The sequence below is a fragment of the Tursiops truncatus genome, chromosome 1, assembly GCF_011762595.2.
Source record: "Tursiops truncatus isolate mTurTru1 chromosome 1, mTurTru1.mat.Y, whole genome shotgun sequence".
NCBI classification, from domain to species: domain Eukaryota; kingdom Metazoa; phylum Chordata; class Mammalia; order Artiodactyla; family Delphinidae; genus Tursiops; species Tursiops truncatus.
Window position 1 is genome coordinate 130,563,267 of NC_047034.1, and position 22,617 is coordinate 130,585,883.

At 35.3% G+C, this 22,617-nt stretch overlaps 1 protein-coding gene across 11 annotated transcripts in view; it reads left to right on the plus strand.

Annotated features, from left to right (window-relative positions):
* The window catches only part of DOCK7 (dedicator of cytokinesis 7), a 212,703-nt gene that overhangs the window by 22,019 nt on the left and 168,067 nt on the right, over nucleotides 1-22,617 (plus strand). For all 11 annotated transcript variants that reach the window (XR_002173088.3, XR_012324513.1, XM_019919427.3 and 8 more), the window contains exons 2-9: nucleotides 3,873-3,978; nucleotides 14,136-14,311; nucleotides 14,501-14,569; nucleotides 19,593-19,722; nucleotides 19,815-20,027; nucleotides 20,344-20,429; nucleotides 21,003-21,069; nucleotides 21,998-22,147. Coding sequence is in view for 9 of the 11 variants with exons in the window: in XM_019919427.3 (XP_019774986.1) it covers nucleotides 3,873-3,978; nucleotides 14,136-14,311; nucleotides 14,501-14,569; nucleotides 19,593-19,722; nucleotides 19,815-20,027; nucleotides 20,344-20,429; nucleotides 21,003-21,069; nucleotides 21,998-22,147 (997 nt within the window). In the remaining 2 variants the exon portion in view is untranslated. The remainder of the gene's footprint in view (nucleotides 1-3,872; nucleotides 3,979-14,135; nucleotides 14,312-14,500; nucleotides 14,570-19,592; nucleotides 19,723-19,814; nucleotides 20,028-20,343; nucleotides 20,430-21,002; nucleotides 21,070-21,997; nucleotides 22,148-22,617) is intronic.

Consider the following 22,617-nt stretch of genomic DNA (forward strand, 5'->3'; position numbering starts at 1 on the left):
AGACTTCCTTGTATTGCTTTACTATATGAGCTTCATTAGGAGTAGGAAAAATTGTTATTAAAAAAGTAATCTGTGGTAAAGGATTTTAATTTATAACAGGTACTGTTACTCCTGATAACAGTTTATTCATTAAATTTCTTGTGTTGCATACTTTGGACCATAGTATGGTTAAGAGATAACTGTTTTTTGTTTGTTTGTTTGTTTTTTTTGGTGGTACACGGGCCTCTCACTGTTGTGGAGCACAGGCTCCGGACGCGCAGGCTCAGCGGCCATGGCTCACGGGCCCAGCCGCTCCGCAGCATGTGGGATCTTCCCGGACCGGGGCACGAACCCGTGTCCCCTGCATCGGCAGGTGGACTCTCAACCACTGCGCCACCAGGGAAGCCCGATACTGTTTTTTTAATTTGGGAAAATTTCCTCACTTATCATTGAGGAAATCTTTTCATGCAGAGGGTCTCAGTATAAATACATCCTTTGTCTGGGTGGCAGATGGTTTTATTGCCATTATAGCTCAGTTTGGAAATGGTTCTTACTTCAAATTATTGCTGATTTTCTCTTTGGGGGAAATTATGTCATGTATAAATAAGACAAATATTTGTAATGTGGGGATTATCCTTTGTCTCTGTTATTAAATGAAAGATTGTTATTAAATGAAAGATTGTCTCTTTTTGAAGTAATCATATTTTAAATTTTGTTTCACTTTTTAACATTTTCTGAAATCAGGGTATGTCTTTCAATTAATTGATAGTGTATTGCTTAATTAGCGAGGTTTTTCTTTCTTAGCTGTACCTGAAGTAATAGCAAGTCTTAACAGTTACTGAGATCTTGAACTTGATCAAATATAGCAGTTTACAATTCAGATTACTCGTGGTTTAGCCCCAGAAACACTGAGAAACAGAAGCACTGAGGTAGTGCTGAGGTTGGTAGACTGAGTTGAGTAGCACTGGGGAAGATAGACACAATACTTGTTCTCTGTCTCTCTCTCTCTTTTTAAAAGCTTTTTCATATTTTCATCTCAGTCTTGACAACAGGATCAGGAGATTGTAAGGCCTTTAAACCAAACATAATAATGAACATTCACAGTGTATAGGCTTCATTAAAAGCCTAAGGGGAGTCATAAACTACAGTGAATGTTCCTGTCCTCTCACATCCAGATGCTTTACAGAATTTGCCCTTTGCCCTCTCCTCAATCTGTATCCTCCTTCAAAGGTTACATTCCTCCTTTAGCTTTCATCTCTAACCTCTAATCGTTTCTTCATGCTCTTCTCTTCCTCCCTTGTCTTTTCTGAGTTAGTCTTTTTTATTTATTTACTTATTTTTAAAAATTCAGTAGACTTCTTTGGGAGAGCAGTTTTAGATTTACAGAAAAGTGGAAAGTACAGAGAGTTCCCATGTTTACTTCCCAACCAAGTTTTCCCTTTTATTAACATCTTGGATTAGTATGATACATTTGTTATAATAGATTTGTTATAATAGATAAGCTAATATTGATACATTATTATTAACTAAAGTCCATAGATTACATTAGGTTTACTGTTTGTGTTGTATATTCTATAGGTTTTGACAAATGTATAATGATATGTATCCATCATGATAGTATCATAGAGAATAGTTTCACTGCCCTAAAAATCCCTGTGCATTACTTACTCATCTCTTCCTTTTCCTCCTCCTTCCAAACCCCTGGCAACCACTGTTTTTCACCCCTCCATAGTTTGCCTTTTCCAGAATGTCATATAGGTGGAAGCATACAGTATTGTATCCTTGTCAGATGGGCTTCTTTCACTTAGCAGTATTCTTTTAAGGTTCTTCCATGTCTTTTTTGGCTTGATAGTGCATTTCTTTTTACTGCTGAATAATGTTCCATTGTATGAATGTACCATAGTTTGTTTATCCATTTACCTATTGAAGGATAAGCTTCCAAGTTTTGACAATTATGAATAACAGATTAGCCTTTTTTAAAACACATATATGATCTAATGTACTTCAGATCACCTGTAAAGAAAAAGTTGAGCTAATTCAGTATCTTGAGCCTTAAAAATGATAACTCTTTTACTTTTCTATCAAAAATTTCTAACTGAGTGGTCAGCTCCTAACAGTGCTCAAGAGATGTGTGTGGAGTGATTGAATATGAAAATAGTTAAGGGGGTATGGAAGAGAAGAAGGAAGCTAAAGATTATATCATATATTTGGATAATTTTTGGAAAATGAAATTGTGTAGAAATTCAGCTGGAAATTTGAAAGGGCACTAAGATGTTCAGGGCTCTGAATTCAACCATTAATTTGAGAACACTCCAGAACAAAAGTATCATCAAGCTGGCCCAGAATCGAAGGCAGTAGGCCAGTTTCACTTTACGTTCAATGGAATGATAGGAAGAAGTTAGGGTTTATTTTTTGGAAAAGAGTAAAAGAACAAAAGGCAAGGTTTATAAAATAGTGACCAGTTGATGATCATAGGGTGGAGGTTAGATATTGACATCAGGAAAATAATTGTACAAAATCTATTGATAGTTGTCTTTATTTTGTGTTCTTTAGTTACATTTTTTACTTAGTAAAAATGTTACTAATATGAGGAAGTTATTTAATGACTGGATTTAAGACTCACAGAATATTTTGGTTTATAATTTTGTGAAGTCTAAGGAATATAGAGCTTAATGAGCTACAGAGTCATTCAAATGTATAAAATATTTTTGTTTTAGAAATATTTATTTATTTATTTGGCTGCACTGGGTCTTAGTTGTGGCATGAGGGATCTTCGTTGCCACGTGTGGGATCTTTTAGTTGTGGCATGTGGGATCTAGTTCCCTGACCAGGGATGGAACCCAGGCCCTCTGCATTGGGAGTGCAGAGTCTTAACCACTGAACCAACAGGGAAGTCCCTAGAAATGTCATTTAGTAAATTTGAAATACTAGTATGCTCCCAAGGGTCAACAAGCAGCTTGAAATCGTGGAACTTCTAAACTTTAATCCTGTTTCAGATAAGGACTTACTGGTCAAGTTATGTTATGGTAATGCCTTTGTGGTGTACTTCATTCGTCAGTAATACTATGTATTTCATAGGACTAAATATACATTTCTCTGTTTTAAGTGCCACATGCTAAATATTTTAGGGGAAATAGCAATGAATGAAACCACTGCCTCTGTTTATATAGGGCGTACATGAATGTGGAGAAAATAACTAGGAAGGAGGAAAATGCAAGTTAGGTTATGATAAATGCTCTAACAGTTTTTAAGAAGGGTGGTATTTTAGCTGTGGTGAGTCAAGAATCTTGTATGGAAGTCTTGCCATTTGAGTTTTACCCCTAAAACTAATTAAGAGTTGAATTTGTGGATATAGGAGAGAAACAGCATTCTAGGAAGCAGTTTATGTTCATTGAGAAGAATTTGGGAAGGGATATGTAAGGCTGAAAAGGTGATTAGGGTCAGATTATGGAAAGCCATTAATGCCAGAGTATAAAGACAATTTTTATTAGTTAAGTAAAAATAGGGAATAGTTTTCTGGGGCATGAATATTGTTTATAAAGTATTTTGAATTAATTTTATATCCTTAAAATATATACACATTAATATATACATCTTATTATAGCTTCCAGCTCTATCATAAACCAAAGTATCAATATGTTCCCTGAAATGCCATATACAAAAAAAGCCTTATGTAAGTTGGCTGTAAGTATTGTATACTATATCAGCGTTATAAAGATGTTCTACTGTAATTATAAGCAGTATTTACCAAAATATCTTATAAATTTATAGCCTTATTGATGTGCTGAGATTTTGTTGTTCTTTAGATGACTTTTGAAAATACTTAGCTTTCTCCCATTTTAAGTTAGTTTGTTTTCTTTTTAAAAACAATGTATTTGCTTTTTTTGTTGTAGAACTGTGGCTGCTGAAGTTAGGAAGCAGATTTCTGGACAGTACAGTGGTTCTCCCCAGCTGCTCAAAAACCTCAACATTGTTGGCAGTATATCCCATCATACCACAGTAAGTAGCATATTTAAAATATGGTATGTTACTGTGTAATTCTGACTAGGCCATGAAAAAATAGTGGAAAGATAAGAGCCAGTAGATTGGGTTCCATCACTACTCTCACTAACACCCTTATTTGTTGCTATCTCACTCTTTTCTGAAATTTGAGTCAGAGGAGTGTTGGGAGGCGTTGTAGAAGTGTTGATTTCCTAGGCAACTCTTACACTTTACATTCAGGATTTAATCAACTCTGGAATTTTACAATTAGAACTTCCCAGACCCAGGGTGATTCATACATGAAAATTCAGGAATCTATTCTAGAAATAATAGGTACTGAAGTAAATGTTAAATAATTATGTAGATTCATAGTATTATCTATGTCCTTTAATAGAAAGGAATATATAGTTATTGAATTATTGCTTTAAGCCAGGTGCTATGTCAGAGATATAAATATATGTTTTCTTATTCAAGAGGCTGGCATGAGGATAATCAATTTTGATAAAAAACTGGTACTTATTAGTTATAGTAGGAATATGAATTAAAAACATGCTCCATTTGTCAAAAACTGAAAAAGTAATTAAGACTGACTTGGGTGAAGTTGTATTAACACTTTCTCTTTGGTTATGAAATGGTACCAATTATTGAACAAACATCATATGCCAGAGCATAATAGTTTGATTGACTTGTAGCGACATGTTTATATATAATGTTTGTGTTATTAAAATTTTAAAACATGGAGTTTACTTTTAACAACAGTAACATACTGATTGGAGAAATTTTAGAATATATAGATTTCTGGATGGTTTCAATGTACATGGAGATGATCCTTCTAATACTCTCTTAGTGTCTTGAACTCCTCTTTTCAACTGATTTCCCACATTCTGTGTTACACCTTAACTATTCACTTCCATAGTCATCCCTGGATTTAGTCATTATGAATAACCATAAGCCTCCTGTAATCTCAGTTTTATGTTTCCTATTCTCTTAATACCACTTCTTATCTTTCTTGCTCTCTTGTTCTGGTGCTCTGACTTCAGCTGTCCTTCAACACCACTGGGACCTAGAATTTGTGATCATACTAACTTTTGTGTGTCTCTCACCCCTTGATGTCCTCTTTTCTCTCCTTACCAAACTTAAATTATTTGTTGATCATTATAATTACTCTTTTGCATATACTCTTGGCTTCCTTAACTTCTTCTCATGTCATTTGCACTACCTCAGTGCTGTTTAAATCCAACCTTCTGCTTACTTCATACCTGCACTTGTGCAGCTGAGTATGGCTGGAGGAAAACACACAGATCCCATTGACTGGTCTCACTTTAAATTTATGACCACTAACTCATGAAGGCTTTAACATTGCTAGGCAAACATTTTATTTTCCTAGTCCGTTCATTTTCCCACTGTTTTAGTTGACCCATTTCATGCCTCCTACTCTTCCCTTAAAACCCTAATTGCTCTTCCCCATTTTCACTCTGAGGATGACTTGACTTCCTGTTTCACTGAGAAAATTGAAGCAGTCAGAAAGAACTTCCACATACTCCTACCGCCATGTGTGTTCACGTTTTATCATCTGTACCCGTATTGTGTCTATTCACCAGTTATTTTAAATGAACCACTAGTGAACTAGATCCCAAGTTCTCTCGCTCAAATACAGTACTTTAGGAATTCTCCCTACTCTCTTTTTGAAAAAAATTTATTTATTTTATTTATTTATTTTTGGCTGTGTTGGGTCTTCGTTGCCGCGTGTGGGCTTTCTCTAGTTGCGGTGAGTGGGGGCTACTCTTCATTGTGGTGCGCGTGCTTCTCATTGCAGTGGCTTCTCTTGTGGAGCACCGGCTGTAGGTGCGCAGGTTTCAGTAGTTGTGGCACGTGGGCTCTAGAGCACAGGCTCAGTAGCACGTGCTTAGTTGCTCTGCAGCATGTGGGATCCTCCTGGACCAGGGCTCGAACCTGTGTCGCCTGCATTGGCAGGCAGATTCTTAACCACTGTGCCACCAGGGAAGTCCTCCCTTCTCTTTTATATCATCACTTTTTCTCTCTATTTATTGGATCATTCCCACCAGTATATAAACATGCAAACATACCGTTATTTCTCCCATTTAAAAAAATTCTGCTTTTTTTGCCCCACTTTTCCATCAGTCTCCAACTTCCAATATTTCTTTGCTCTTTTTTGCAACAAAATTCCTTTGAAGGGTTGTCAGAGCTTGCTGATTTCAATTTCTCTTCTCGTATTCTCTCTGAAAAAGTTCTTTTTAAGTTATGGGAATCTTCAAACATACATAGAAGTAGAAGACTAGTATAAACATTAACATCTTTAAATTTAACCACAGTGCTGTTATCACACTTAACAAAATTAACAGTCCATAATTCTTTGGTATCATCTAATAGTATCCAGTGCATGTTAAATTTTCTTGATTATTTCATACATATCTTTTTATAGTTGGTTTATTCAAATCAGGATCAAACAAAATCCACAGATGGAATTTGGTCTTAGATCACTTGCATTTTTTAAAAAAAGGGCAGCTTCTCCCTCCTCTAACTTTTTTTTTTAAATTGAGGTATGGCTGACTTACAATATTAAATAAGTTTCAGGTGTACAGCACTGTGTTTCACTATATTTAAAGGTTGTACTCCATTTAGAGTTATTATAAAATACTATGTTCCCTTTGCTGTACAATATATTATTGTAGCTTCTTTATTTTATAATAGTAATTTGTACCTCTTAATCTCCTACCCCTATCCTGCCCCCATCCCCCCCACTGGTAACTACTAGTTTGTTCTCTATATTTGTGAGTCTGTTTCTTTTTTTGTTATATTCTCTAGTTTGTTTTATTTTATAGATTGCACATGTAAGTGATAACGTAAAGTTTGTTTTTCTCTGTCTGACTTATTTCACTAAGCATAATATCATCCAGATCCATCCACGTTGTTGCTCATATGGTCATCTAATAGTCTACAAGGCTGCCAAGAGCATCCAGTGGGGAAAGGCCAACAAATGGTGCTGGGAAAGCTAGAAAGACACATGCAGAGCAGTGAAATTGGTTCCCTATCTTACACCACTCACAAAAATTAACTTGAAATGGATCAGTCTTAAACATAACACCTGATACTATAAAACTCCAAGAAGAAAATGTAAGAAGAAGCTCCTTGATGTTGTTCTTGGAAATGATGTTTTTGGATATGACACCAAAAGCACAAACACCAAAAGCAAAAATCAACAAATTGGGGCTACATCAAGCTTAAAAGCTTTTGCACAGCCAAAGAAACAAATTAACAAAATGAAAAGGCATCCTATGGGAGAAAAATTTTTGCAAATCATATATCAGATAAGGGGTTAATATCCAAAATATATAAAGAACTCATACAACTCAATAACAAAAAGACAAACAACCCAATTAAAAATAGGCAGAAGAACTAAATAGACATTTTTCCAAAGAAGTTATCCAAATGGCCAACAGGTACATGAAAAAGTGCGTAGGGAAATGGAAATTAAAACCATGACGAGATATCCCCACACCTGTTAGAATGGTTATCATCAAGAAGACAAGCGATAACAAGTGCTGGCGAGGATGTGGAGAAAAGGGAACCTTTGTGCACTGTTGGTGAGAATGTAAAGTGGTACAGCCGTATGTTTTCCTCCATACTGGAAAACGTATGGAGGTTCCTCAAAAAACTAAATATAGGGCTTCCCTGGTGGTGCAGTGGTTGAGAGTCCGCCTGCCGATGCAGGGGACACGGGTTTGTGCCCTGGTCTGGGAAGATCCCACTCCGTGGCTGGGCCCGTGAGCCGTGGCCACTGAGCCTGCGCGTCCGGAGCCTGTGTTCCGCAACGGGAGAGGCCACAACAGTGAGAGGCCTGCGTATCGCAAAAAAAAAACAAAACAAAACAAAACTAAATATAGAACTACAGTATGATCCAGCAGTTCCACTTCTGGGTATTTATCTGAAGAAAGTGAAAACACTAATTCGAGAAGATACACACACCCCAATGTTCATAGCAACATTATTTACAATAGCCAAGATATGGAAGCAACCTAAATGTCCATCAACAGATGAATGGAAAGAAGATGTGGTGTATATACACAGTGGAATACTACTCCCTCCCCCCAACTTTTAAGTTTGTTTGTTTTTATGCCATTGACTTGTTGAGGAAATTGGATTAGTTGTCTTATAGAATTTCCTACCTTTTGGATTTTATGTTTATTTCCTTGTAGACTTGTTTCTCTATCTTCTGTATTTCCTGTAACTGGTTAGATTCTGGGTCAACGTTTTTGAAATTTCTTCCTCATAGACTTGTTTCTCTATCTTCTGTATTTCCTGTATACGATTAGATTCTGGTTCAACTTTTTTTTTTAATGGCTTTACTGAGACTTTTTTCACATAACCATACAATTCATCCATTTAATTTACAATTCAGTGGATTTAATATGTTCACATATAATGTGCAACCATCACAACAGTCAATTTAGAACGTTTTCATTACCTCAAAAAGAAACTGTTTAGCTCTCACCCTTTTGTCTCCCTTCTCCCATCCCAAAACAACCACTAATCAAATACCAGAATTTTGATGGCACACCAGAAAAGACTGAAAGAGATCTGAACACTAAACATGTTAGTCAGAATTCCAATGCAGTGATTGTTGAAGTAAGACAGTGTCTCACATTGCCTGTAAGGGATTCTGTAGTGCTTCACTATTGCTTCTTATTGCATCCTTTAACCCTGCTTGCTGCCTAGTCATTCTCTGTTATAAAATCATGTTGCAATCTCCTCCCTTGAATCTGTAAATACAGGATCTTTCTTTGGAGTCTTGCAAAATAATTTATAGTTGTAAGCAGCTCATCACTACATCCGAAAACTAGCCCAGGCAGTTGTCTCTGATGGGAGTCAGAGAGCGTGGAGACAGTTGTAGCAGAAATAAATTTATTTCTTTGCTCCAAGTCTAGTTAGTATTACACCTAGAAAACCAGTGACTTTCTATGTGAGTTTGGGAAACAAGATCATTTATCATCTCTGTGATTTAGTGTTGTTAAGAGAGTGTCATAGCTTTCTTCCCAACCCTAACCCTTACTCTTGATATGATTGGTCAATCTTTGAGGAAAGGTTAGTTTTGAATTAGACATACGTAAGGACTCCCAGCTTTTGTCATTATTTTCATGGAGTATCATTTGTGACACTTTGAATCATTATTTTCATGGAGTATCATTTGTGACACTTTGAAAAGTGTACTGCCTCAGAAATAATTCTTAGGTGGAGAAACATTGATTTATAAAGTTTAAAAAAATGTTCGCTTAAATGTATGTATGTATGTATTTATATTGTGGTAAAATATACACAACAAAATTTATCAGTTTAACCATTTCTAAGTGTACAATTAAATGGCATCAAGTACACTCACAATTTTGTGCAACCATTACCACTGTCCATTTCCAAAACTTTTTTATTAACGCAAACTGAAACCCTGTACCCATTAAAAAATAATTCCATTCCCCTGCTCTTTCCAATCCCCAGTAACCTTCATTCTATTTCCTGTCTGTATGAATTTGTCTATTATATGTACATACCTCATGTAAGTGGAATCATACAATATTTGTCTTTTTGTGTCTGGCTTATTTCACTCAGCCATAATGTCTTCAAGGTTCATGCTTGTTACAGCACGTGTTAGAATTTCATTTCTTTTTAAGGTTGAAAAATATGCCATTGTATATGTGTACCACATTTTGTTTATCCATTCATCTGTTGATGGACATTAGATTGTTCTCATCTTTTGGCTATCGGTAATGATGCTGCTATGAACATTAGTGTACAAGTATCTGTTTGAGTCTCTATTTTCAGTTTTTTTGAGTATATAGCTGGAAGTGGAATCGGTGGGTCATATGATAATTCTGTGTGTTTTGGTTTTTTTTTTTTCCAGAACCACCGAATTGTTTTCCACAGCAGCTGTACCATTTTACATTCCCACCAGCATTGCACAAGACTTCCAATTTCTCAATATCCTCTCCTACACTTGTTATTTTACATTTTTTGGTAATAGCTATCATAATGGGTGTGAAGTAGTATCTTGTGTTTTTGATTTGCACTTTCCTCATCCCACTAATTTTGTTATGTTTTATTTTCATTTAGTTCAATGTAATTTTTAAGTTTCATTTTTCAGACTTTTGTGACTCATGGATTATTTGGAACTGTGTTTTTAGTTTTCAAGTGTTTGGAGGTTTTCCTGTTGTCTTTCTGTTGCTAATTTCTAGTTTGATTACATTATGGTCAGAGAACACACTCTGTATGATTTCAATTTTTTAAAATTTTTTGAGGTTTGTTTTAGGGTTCAGCTTATGGTCTATCCTGGTATTTACTTTTTGGGCCTTTGAGAAAAGTATTTGGTCTGTTGTCGTTGGGTGGATTGTTCTATAAAACAATGTCAATTAGATCCTATTGGTTGATGGTGCTGTTGAATTTTACCATATCCTTGTTGATTTTTCTGTTCAGTTTTCTTTCAGTTGTTGAGAAGATGTCTTGAAGTCTCCAGCTATAACTGTAGATATATCTTATTTCTTCTTTCAGTTCTGTCAGTTTTTGCTTCCCATAATTTATAGCTCTGTTGTTTAGTACATGCACATTTAAGATTGCTATGGGTCATAGCTGTTATCATCAGGTAATGTCCCTCTTTATTCAGTACTTTTCTTTGCACTGAAGTCGAAGTACTTTATCTTATGTTAATATAGCCACTTCTGCTTTCTTTTGATTAATGTATATATGGTATATCTTTTTCCATCCTTCTGTTTTCAGCCTCCTTATATTGTCTTTTTTGAAGTGAGCTTTTGGTATACCTTACTGGTATGTCATGTTTTTAAATCCATTCTGCCAGTTTCTTATCTTTTTATTGGTGTATGTAGGCCATTTACATTTAATGTTATTATCATTCTGCTAGGGCTTTAATCTGCCATTTTATTTTTTGTTTGTTCTCTCTGCCTTTTGTTTCTCTAGTTTCCTTTTTCTGTCTTCCTGTGGGTTATTGGAACATTTTTTAGAATTCCATTTTGATTTATCTGTAATGTTGTTGAGTGCATATCTTTGTATAGTCTTTTTAGTGGTTGCTTAAGGTATTGTATATACATAACTAATCACACTACTGGTGTTGACATTTTACCAGTTTGAGTGAAGTGTGGAAATCTTATGTACCTTTATGTTTCTTCACCCTATAGGTATTAAATTATATAGACCTCACCTGACATTGCCTCAGCAGTAAGGGGAAGGAGTTCTTGTTACTGCTGTATAGCGATAGGTGTCCAGATTCCCTGTGTGGACTCCACTGACACTGTGGGAGTGGAGGATTCATTACCTTCCAGTAGATATGAAAATCTCAGCTCCCCACTCTGACTTCTCTGACATGGTGCTGAATGGGTAGTGTTGGGATGGCTTGTTACAGCTTGGTGAGGGTGAAGTCTAGCTCCCCATTTGGCCTTTGCTGGTGTGGATATGGGTGGGACTACAATTTTTCATGTGATGTTTGGCTGGAGTAGAGTGGTTATTCTCTAACCTTTTCTATTTTGCTAGGCTGCTGCTCTCTTGGTCCTTTGGCTGGGGAGAACAGGCTTTGGTTGTGTTTTTTGTTTTCCTGTGCTCCTTGGTGTTTCTGGGTTGTGGACCTCTCTAGCATCAGGTGTGGAGTATATAAGGTAAAAAGAAATTTTAGGTAACTCACTATTGTGCTATTCCTTGGGTCCTGAGGTCCCTGTTGGTCTGCCTTTTTCTATCCACCTTTTAGAGCCGTCTTATGTTTATTTTATATATAATCTTCAGGGTTTGTAGTTGTAACTAGTGGGAAGAATAGAGAAAAGTATGTCTACTCCATCTTCCTGGAAGTGGAAGTACCTACTTGTGACTTTGATGTTGAGCACTTTTTCATGTGCTAAATGGCCATTTTTTTAAAAAAATAAATTTTATTTTATGGACTCTGTTGGATTTTTTATTTTAAAAATTTTATTTATTTATTTATTTATTTTGGTTGTGCCAGGTCTTAGTTGCGGCACGTGTGCTCGTTAGTTGGGCTCGAGGGCTCCTTAGTTGTGGCATGCAAACTCCTAGTTACAGCATGCATGTAGGATCCAGTTCCCTGACCAGGGATCCATCCTGTGTCCCCTGCGTTGGGAGATGGATTCTTAACCACTGTGCCACCAGGGAAGTCCCTAACTGGCCATTTTTATATCTTCCTTTCTGAATGTCTTACCAACTGCCCCCCCACCCCCACGCCATTTATTTGAGGGGGTGGTTTGTTTTTATGAGATGTGGGACTTTTTTATATATTCTAGATGCCAGTCACTTATTAAATGTATTTTGTAAATATTGTCTCCTAGTGTGGCTTGCCTGTTCATTTTCTTAACCATCTTTTGATGTATCAATTTTTCTTTTATGATTATCCCTTTCGCTGTCATGTCTGAGAAACCCTTGCCTACTCCAAATTTTGAAGATATTCTCCTATATTTCCTTCTAGTAGCTTTATAGTTTTAGCATTTATGTTTATATCTATGGTCCATCTAAGTTTAGTTTTTGTATATGTCGTGATGTAAGGATTGAAGTTCATTTTCCCCCCCATATAGATATCGAATTTTTCCAGCAACAGTAATTGAAAAAGATTTCCCTTTCCCTGATGAATTGCTTCTATGCTTCTATTAAGCATGTCATGATAGTGTATTATGTACTTGGTAGAATAGGTAAGATAGAATGCTTATGAGAGAAAACCATGAATTTATATCTTAAAGACCCAGTTTGAAATTTTGCTCTTCATTTTGTGGCTATTTTATTTTCAGACGTTAACTTCTTTGAGCACAATTGCCTTTATTTGTAGAATTGAAATAGTAATTATCTCTAACTTATAGGGTTTGGGGGAGGTTTAAATGAGAAAACATATAATGATAATGATAATAATAGCTACTATCTTTTGAGTGTTTATGATGTGATAGTCATTCATTATTTTACTTAGTATCTTTAAAATGTTGTTGCTCTACCTAGTTGTTCAGTCCAAAGAAGTATAGGTTAAAGCACCTTCTTTGTAGTAATGCAAACTTGCACAGTAGGCAGGTCTCAGTGTTTTTACCCAGTTGAACATCTTGAAAAATAACATATTCTTATTTTCATTGGTCCACAACTGCACATTTGTTGTATAATCATTTATAGTTTTGCCTGAATAATTTTCTTTCTTGAATTAGATAAGAAGTAGAGTATCTTATCAAAAACTATAATTTCAGCTTGGCTAAGGAATGCCACAAATATCCTATTATTGCTAATAATACTTTTAATAGGGTCTGTGTATTAGTCTCCTTGGGTGCTGTAACAAATTACCACAAACTGGGTGGCTTAAAACAACAGAAATGTATTCTTTCACAGTGCTGGAGTCCAGAAGTCTGGAATCAGTATCAACGGGCAGAAATGAAGGTTTTGGCAAGGTTGCACTTTCTTCAGAGGCTCCCTTCAGTATCACTTTCTTGCCTCTTCCAGATTCTGGTGGCTGCTTGTGGCACATCACTTCTACCTTTAAGGCCAGAATCTTCAAATCTCTCTTTCCTGTGTCTTCATATGGCTTTCCTCTTGGTGTGGCCCAAATCTCTGTTTATCTTCATATAAGGATATATATGATTGCATTTAGGACCCACTCAGATAATCCAGGATAATGTCCGTCTTTTAAGATCCTTAATGATATCTTCAAACACTCTTATTTTATATTTTATTTATTTTCACATATAAGGTCCATGGATTGGGATTTGGCAATCTTTTGGAGGGCCATTTTTCCCCCCACTGCAGTATGGTTGTACGTTTTTACTAGGATAACAGTAACAACAAATAAAGTAAAAGCACCACTAAGAAACTTAGCAATGAAAATTCCAAATTATAAAAAAGAATCCCTCCAGTGAGTATTTTGTCACTGTATAGTATGATAGAACTGTTATCTTACTGTTTTTATGTGGGAGTTATGGGCAAAATTGAAGCAAGAAAATCAGAGAGAGTATGACCCAACACTTTGTGGTTTCTTTAGTTCATCTGGCTGAATATCTGTTGACATTTTAGAAATAGCAAGAGAAAAATTACGTTTTTTTAAAATAATAAATCTATTTAAGTTTTAAAATTCTTGTGTCCACCTCTTCCTTTATACCCACCTCTCACATGCATCCCTGTTTATAAAGGTGCCCCTTACTGAAGCAGTGGATCCAGTGGATTTGGAAGATTACCTCATTACTCATCCTTTAGCTGTGGATTCTGGGCTTTTAAGGGATTTGATTGAATTCCCTCCAGATGATATTGAAGTGGTTTATAGTCCTAGGGACTGTAGAACCCTTGTTTCAGCTGTACCTGAAGAAAGGTAAGGAGACATTTACCTATTTCTGGTTTTAGTGTAACTATAAAAAGGCTACCTTCCATTATTTTATTTAGATTCTATTTCTTGTGGTAGTGTTGTTTCCTATTATATGAACAAGAGCGCAGCAGCAGAATTCACAAACATCAATGCTTTCCTGTCTAAATTATAAATATATTTTCTTTTTTAAAATAGTGAAATGGATCCACATGTTAGAGATTGTATAAGAAGTTATACAGAAGACTGGGCAATTGTGATCAGAAAGTAAGTTATATATTCATTATGACATTTAAAAATACTGAGTAGGATCTGTAAATGGATTAAGGTAGATTAATACTAATTATGAGACCTGAAAATTCATTTAAAAAATAGCTGAAAAAGTAAAAGAAGAACCTTTGCATATAGATATTTTTTCCTTAGGAGTTCCACAATTACTTTCTCTTACTTTCCTTATAAAATAATACGTTTGTGGGGATAGTATTTCTATATTATCATAGATGATTAGTAACTAATAATAATATAAAATAATGATTTGTAGTCTAATTCTTTTGGGAAATCGTGGGTAAATATTGATGAATAATTTGTATTTCTAAAAAAGAATCCAATTTATTGAATTGGTTAAGTTTAATAGCTAGTTTTCTAGATCAAGGTGTTTGAAAGGTCTCTGCCTTTTATTAACTAACTGAATATTTACAGGTCCTTGACCTGTACATCCAATCAAGTTAGTAGTTGTAAAAATGTTTTGTTTTACCACAAAATTTATGTTTCTAATGGATGGTGTTTGAAATATCAAGTCAGATTAAGAAATAAAATAAAATTATTCTTCCTTTGCTAATTTGCCTAATGAAGAAGGGTCTTCATACTGAATCTTCTTAGCCTTATTTTATTTTTCTAAAGGAAGTATAATTACTGAAGTAGTGGAAAATTCTGTTATGACATTGCAGTTTTGAGAAATGAGGTTATCTGTGCTAAATTGTACTAGTAACAGTGATGTATCCATTGCTTATTTTGTTGCTGTTGTGGGCAACTGTCTTATTTCACTGTGTTTCACTCTTGGGGTTACTGCTGACATACTTTTTAGTTTTAGTGTGACCTAATATAAATACAATCTGCTACCCTTTATAAAGAAGAGCTGTTTTTATGAACTTACAATTTTGATAAGTATTTCAATAGCCAGATTTTAGAGATTACTGGAGAAGACCGTTCCTCTGTCAGATAACTCAAAAGTTTTTACCTTTATGCATGTATGTTGGAAACCTGTAATCAGAAATCTTAATAGAAATAGATTAGTTGTAAAATGTATTAACCTTAGAATCATGGAGTCGTCTTGCTACTTAATTCTAATCAAGGGATTACTGACCTTGATTTAAGCCAAGAGGGTACAGTAGTTAACATTTATGGTTATTTGCTATATGCTGGGCATTTTATTGGATACTTTACACTCATCTCATTTAAGGTTCCAACAGACAAGGTAGCTCAGGCTCAGAGTACTTAGGTAACTTCTTTGAGGTCCCATGGCCAAAAAGTGGGATAGCTAGGATTAGAACCTAGGGGCATCAGATTCTAATGCTTGTATTTTTTTCTGTTATACTAGATATTATTTATTACCTTCAGTAGTAAATGGAAGACTAAGGGGTACTTTTGGTAGACTAGAAGTTTTAAAGTATCCCTGAAATATAAAAGGTATGACTGGAACACAACAGAAAACCACAGCACATGCTGTGATAAGCACATGCTAAGATAACATGCAAAAGGTTCAGTAGAGCTTTAGGCTCAGTGAATACAGGCAGTGGAAGGGGCACCTGGGGTAAATGTTGGACATTTGGTTACTTTGAAACCTCTTATACCCTTCTTTATGCATAGAAGTGGGAGCAGAGGTATCTGCCTATTTATTTATTGATTGATTGATTGGCTGGCTGCGTTGGATCTTCGTTGCTGCGCCTGGGCTTTCTCCAGTGGCGGCGAGCAGGGGCTACTCTTCGTTGTGGTGTGCGGGCTTCTCATTGCGGTGGCTTCTCTTGTTGCGGAGCAGAGGCTCTAGGCATGTGGGCTTCAGTAGTTGTAGCACACGGGCTCAGTAGTTGTGGGTCGTGGGCTCTAAAGAGCAGGCTCAGTAGTTGTGGTGCACGGGCTTAGTTGCTCGGCGGCATGTGGGATCTTCCCAGACCAGGGCTCGAACTCATGTCCCCTGCATTGGCAGACGGATTCTTAACCACTGCGCCACCGGGGAAGTCCAGTATCTGCCTATTTTAAGAGGACTAATTATAGGGGCTTGAGCTCATACAATAGTGCCTGGGGTGGGCATACCTTGGAATAAGAAGGAGCCCTCATACCCAGAAGACTGGCAGACTCTGCCTGGAAGCATGAGGTGCCTCTTCTCCACAGCCACTGGATATGTGCTTGGCTAAGCAGATACAGTATTTTCAGACAGACATGGGCTTACAAATTAAAAAATGAGCATTAGAACCTAGATTTGCCAACCATTTGATTAAAACCAGTGCACTTGAAAGAGAATTATCAAACTACAAATAAAAGAACTTACAATTTAGGAAATAGTTAACAGAACACACATCAAGACCCATACGTGTAACTAATATCCTCAAAGAGATGTGAAAACGTTATGGTAACCATATAAAAAATCAACTGGTTATCTTTGGAAGTGAAAATTTTGTTCAGTGAAAAAAATGTTTAAAACTCAGCAGATGGGTTTAATGGCAGAGCAGATGTGACTGAAAAGTGGAATAGTAAGTTTTAAGATGAAACCAAAAAATTCTTCCATAATTCAGCACAGAAGGGTAAAAGGATAGAAAGTACTTTATTCATGCAAGACATACTTACTGAGAGGCTAGTATGTGCCAGGCACTATACTAAGCAGTAATGATACAGCAGTCAACAAAACTAACTCCGTGCCCTCATGGAGCTTATGTTCTACTTGGGGTTGAGGGCAATAGACATTAAACAAACACAGATAAATATATAATAGTTGGGAAGAATAGAGGGAAGTCTTGTAGAGAAAAAAAGTAGGATGGGGGGTTAGGGAGAGCCAAGAAGAGGTGATTCCACTTTGTGAATAACTAATCGGAAGAGGCCTTTCTGATAAGATGAATTTGAGCGAAGACATGAAGGAAGTTAAGGAGTAAGCCCTCTGGATATCTGGGGGAAGAGTGTATTAGGCAGAGGCAAGAGCAGTATACGCAAAGGCTCCATGTTGGAAGCATGCTGGGAATGTTCAAGGAATAGCAGAGAGGTCAGTGTGGCTGGAACAGAATAAGTGAGGGAGAGAATGCCAAGATACAGAGTCGTAGAAATGGTGGTGTTGGATGGGTAATCATGTAGAGCCTTATCATAGCAACTGACTACAGGAACAGAATGATAATATAGAAAAGAGTATTGATCATGAATCATGTCATTCTTCTCAGCTCTCTTGAATTTCATACTATCAGTTTTTTAGGACATAAAGGAGGAAGAATGCAACAGTATTCTGGTTTATTAGAGTACCTTAGATATCTAGTTTCTCAATTAAGGCACTTTTTTTCACATGATCTCATTTTTATTAAAAAATACAAAAACTATAAGTATGTATATACTTATGTATATGTATATACTTATGATTATACATACGCCCAGGAAAAGATCCAGTTAGTTAAATACTAGGAGTTCAACACTGATACTCTGAGTAGTAGAAATATAATGATTGTATTTTTACAAGTCTGTATTTTTAAATTTTCAACAATGAGCATGGATTGATTCTGTAATAATAAAATGTTATTTAAAAAAAAACCCTTTTTCATATAGAAAAGCAACAGTGTATTCTGTCCTTTAAGGAAAATACAAATGTTTCCCTTGAGGAAAAAAGGTACAAAGACTAGAAAACAGTTTAGTATCTTTCAAAAATATCTGGTAATGGTTTTTTGCTGCAAAGTTTTGTCTATTTGCCTTTAGTCAACATTGTGTAAAGAGTTAAACAGACCTGTGTTTGAATTCAAACTTTGTCACTTTACAGGCATTTTTACACAAATTAAGGCACTTTAAACATTTCATGAGAGATTAAAATATCTGCTTCTGAGTAATATCTTTCATGTTACTATACTGCATATTTTTATTTTAGTTATTCCAGAGAAAAATGCTTTCTTTTATTTTGTGATTATACTATGATGTGAGCATCATGTAGCTGCTATTTCAGTACCTTTCGCAGCAAGACATGTGAATAATTCATATTAAGTGTGATTCTTTACTATGTCATAAATTGACTGATAGAACCATATCATCCTCTGGTAATGATAATTATTTATGCTCCAGTTAAAATTTCCCCCAGATTGACTATATGAGGTGTGACACAGTAGTTGCTCTTTGATCATAGTGTCTCTAATATTCTTGGACATTGGGTTGTTAGGAAAGAAATATACATTAGTTTAAGAGTTGTTCTTAGCCTAATATATATATTATACAACAATACATGTTAATTAAGAATATATGTATACAGTGGTGTAGATCTTGCTATTCTTTCATTTTACAGGCTCTTTTTTTTTTTTTTTTGGCTGCGTTCCGTCTTCGTTGCTGTGCGCGGGCTTTCTCTAGTTGTGGCGAGTGGGGTCTACTCTTTGTTGTGGTGCGTGGGCTTCTCATTGCCGTGGCTTCTCTCGTTGCGGAGCACTGGCTCTAGGCGCATGGTCTTAGTTGCTCCGCGGCATGTGGGATCTTCCTGGACCAGGGATCGAACCCATGTCCCCTGCATTGGTGGGTGGATTCCTAACCACTGCACCACCAGGGAAGTCCCTATTTTTTCATTTTAGAAGCCTGAAGCTTTAGGTTGTTTAAGATTTTTTATACATAATGAGATATAGCAAAATTTTTTTGGCTATTTGGAACTTTAAGCTTCAGTGCTTTATATATTTTTGCCTTTTAAAAATTTACATTGTTATGAATGCAGGATATATTTTCTGCTCTCTCATTTTATTCTTTAACCTGGCTTCCCATCCTTTCCTTTTACTGACCAATTCTCTGAATTGAAAGTACAACTTAAATTATATCCACATGATCGTCATGAAAAGGAAGGACAATATGATTTACCTCTGGAAACTCATAAATGCTCTCTAGTTGGATTAAAGGAACTCTGGATGGAAGTTTTCTTAAACCTCTGGTTAAATGTTAAATACACTCAAAACTGCCAGAATATATTCTTATTATGTAAAGAAATAATGCAGAGAACAGTTGGCTTATTACATAATGATGATGAAAAAGTGAAAAATTTTCAAAAATTGATATTTCCTTATTTTATTTTGAATAGATATCATAAACTGGGAACAGGATTTAATCCTAATACATTAGATAAACAGAAAGAAAGGCAAAAAGGTTTGCCAAAACAGGTCTTTGAATCCGATGAAGCTCCAGATGGCAACAACTACCAGGATGAACAAGTAATACTTTTATTTTTAAATGACTATAAGAAGTTATTTTAATATAGTTTTTTTAATTCATTGATTAATATATTTAATGTTTTACATTACAGGATGATCTTAAAAGACGTTCAATGTCAATAGATGATACTCCAAGGGGTAGCTGGGCCTGCAGTATTTTTGACTTGAAAAATTCACTTCCTGATGCTTTGCTTCCCAATTTACTTGATCGAACTCCAAATGAAGAAATAGACCGTCAGAATGATGACCAAAGGAAAGCAAACCGTCATAAGGAACTCTTTGCCTTGCATCCATCACCAGATGAGGTATAGATAATTTGGATATAAAGAAGCAAATGATTATTAAGATAGATGTTTGGGGAGTATGAATTGTATGTAGCATTATGATAATGTAGGGAATAAAACTTAATTGAAACATAGTTATGCTTTTTGTAAATGAAATATAGTTGAGCACACTTATGATGTAATGACTCCTGTTTGAGGATAAATAGGCCATTCTTTTCTGTTTTCCCTTGTGAAGACTAAAAGTAGTAGATTAATAAAATAAGTTCTTAAAAAATAAATTGTAAAGGGTTGACATAGGGTAAGCATGTTCACTTTGGTGTTGCTTGTCAATTTGTAGGAAGAACCAATAGAACGACTTAGTGTTCCTGAGGTGCCCAAAGAACATTTTGGTCAAAGACTTCTTGTAAAATGTTTATCACTCAAGTGAGTATTTATTTTGTTTACTATGTAACTTTTATTTTCTGGAGTAATATTTTGAATACAAGTGTAACAAAATCCTGGTAGATTTTATACTTGTGTTTGTGTCCTTTTGAAAAGTAATGTTCTGTACATAATTTTAAATTCTACTAAACATTTCATCCTGCCTATGAAGCTGAGCTTGAGAGCATTTTTGGCTAGGTGAAGATGACTCTGCCTCAGTTATATAACGAGTCTTAAAACTTGAAAAAACATTCACTGAAATCTGTAGTATTTATCAGACACTGTTCTTGGCTTGAGGAATATAAAGACAAAGTATCTTTTTCCTTAGAGATGATTTTATATTTGTTACATGGCAGGCTTTGTTTTTTCTTAAGATTTTGAAGTATGTAGTAATGGTTGATTTAGACTGTGAAAGGTATACGTGGAGAAGTGTGTTTCAGGAAGAGGGGCAGTATAGATGGTGTAGCACAGATGTAGAAAAGTACAAGGTATTGAGAGAATTTATTTTTGGAATGAGAATTTCTCTTGAACTATGAACTTTATTTTTAAACTGCTTCATCCTTTTCCTTCTTAAAGGTTTGAGATTGAAATTGAACCCATTTTTGCAAGTTTGGCTTTATATGATGTGAAGGAAAAGAAAAAGGTAAGGTTATATAATTTGAACCTAGTCTTTTCTCACAATCATAGGTTCAGAAACCTGTTTTTAAGTGTTATATAAGATAAATAATGACTTTTTGAGAATATTATTAAACATGGATTTTTTAAGAAGAAAGTAGAAATTTAAGACATAAAGTATTTTCTTACTATAAAATAGTTCAGTTGACCTAGTTTTTGTTTCATTGAAAGAGTTCCAAAAGCAAGTAGCAGAAGCAACTTTCTTTTAGTTTAATAAATAGAAAAAATACAAGAAAACCATTTTAGGCAACTGATGGATAAAGGATTACAATGATGGTGACAGTGAATTTTTGTTGGTGTAATTTTCAGATTTCACTAGCTAAAAGATCATTTATATATATTTCAAATATTCTTGTCTAAAGTAGTGCTCTTAGTTTTGCCATTATATCTTTATTACACTTAGGAGTTTTTCAGAGGGCTGTCTCATACAGCATTTCAGTATTCTAAGCCTAATGTGTAGAAGAAACTTAAAATGCCTTTAGTGACTTCTGCTGTCAACATATTATGGATTTCTATAGTGGAACTGTATTCCAGCAACTTTATTTGATTTAGCAAACTGTATTTGCTAAATCAAATCTTCTGAGATGTTATTCATGTAATTGTTTTAAAGACTCAGTTTGGGGTAATTCATCTCAATAATAATTTCTATGTATACTTTATTAGAAGTTAAATTTCTAATTAAAGGAGCGTGGGATATGGTTCTTTAGAATATGTTTTTTGCATTATATTTTTTTTGCTTTGATATAGACATGTAAAGATCAGTCAGTGAAATATATGGTAAACTGTATGTTAGTATAATCGTCTAATATCTGTAATATTTTAAGACTGTGTATGATTTTTGTGAGTTTTTATAAAATACACAGGTTTTAAATTTAATATATGAATATGCTTTTTAGATTTCAGAAAACTTTTATTTTGACCTTAATTCTGAGCAGATGAAAGGATTATTACGTCCACATGTACCACCTGCTGCCATTACCACCCTGGCACGATCAGCTATTTTTTCTATCACTTATCCTTCCCAAGATGTTTTTCTTGTAATAAAGGTGAGAATAATGTTAAATATATTTGTTTATTTGTGTTGTGTCTGTATACTTGTGTCCCTATCAACATTGCAAGCTTTTTAAGGGTAAAGGTTTTATCTTTAACCTATTTTTTCATCTTAATATTTCTTAACACAATATTAGACTATACTATAGGTGCTACCTAAATTTTTCTCGAGTGGGGAGCTTTATTAGGGTTCTCTGGAGAAATAGATCAGTAGGAGGGAGATACACACACACACACACACACACACACACACACACATGCACGCACAGAGAGAGAGAGAGAGAGAGAGAGAGAGAGAGAGAGAGAGATTGATTTTAAGGAAGTGGCTCATGTGATTTTGGGGGCTGACAGGTTTGAAATGTGTAGCGCAGGCTGGAAATCCAGGTAAGGGGTGGTGTTGTAGTCTTAAGTCAGTTCCACAGGGCAGCAGACCAGAACTCAGGCAGGATTGCTGTGTTACAGTCTT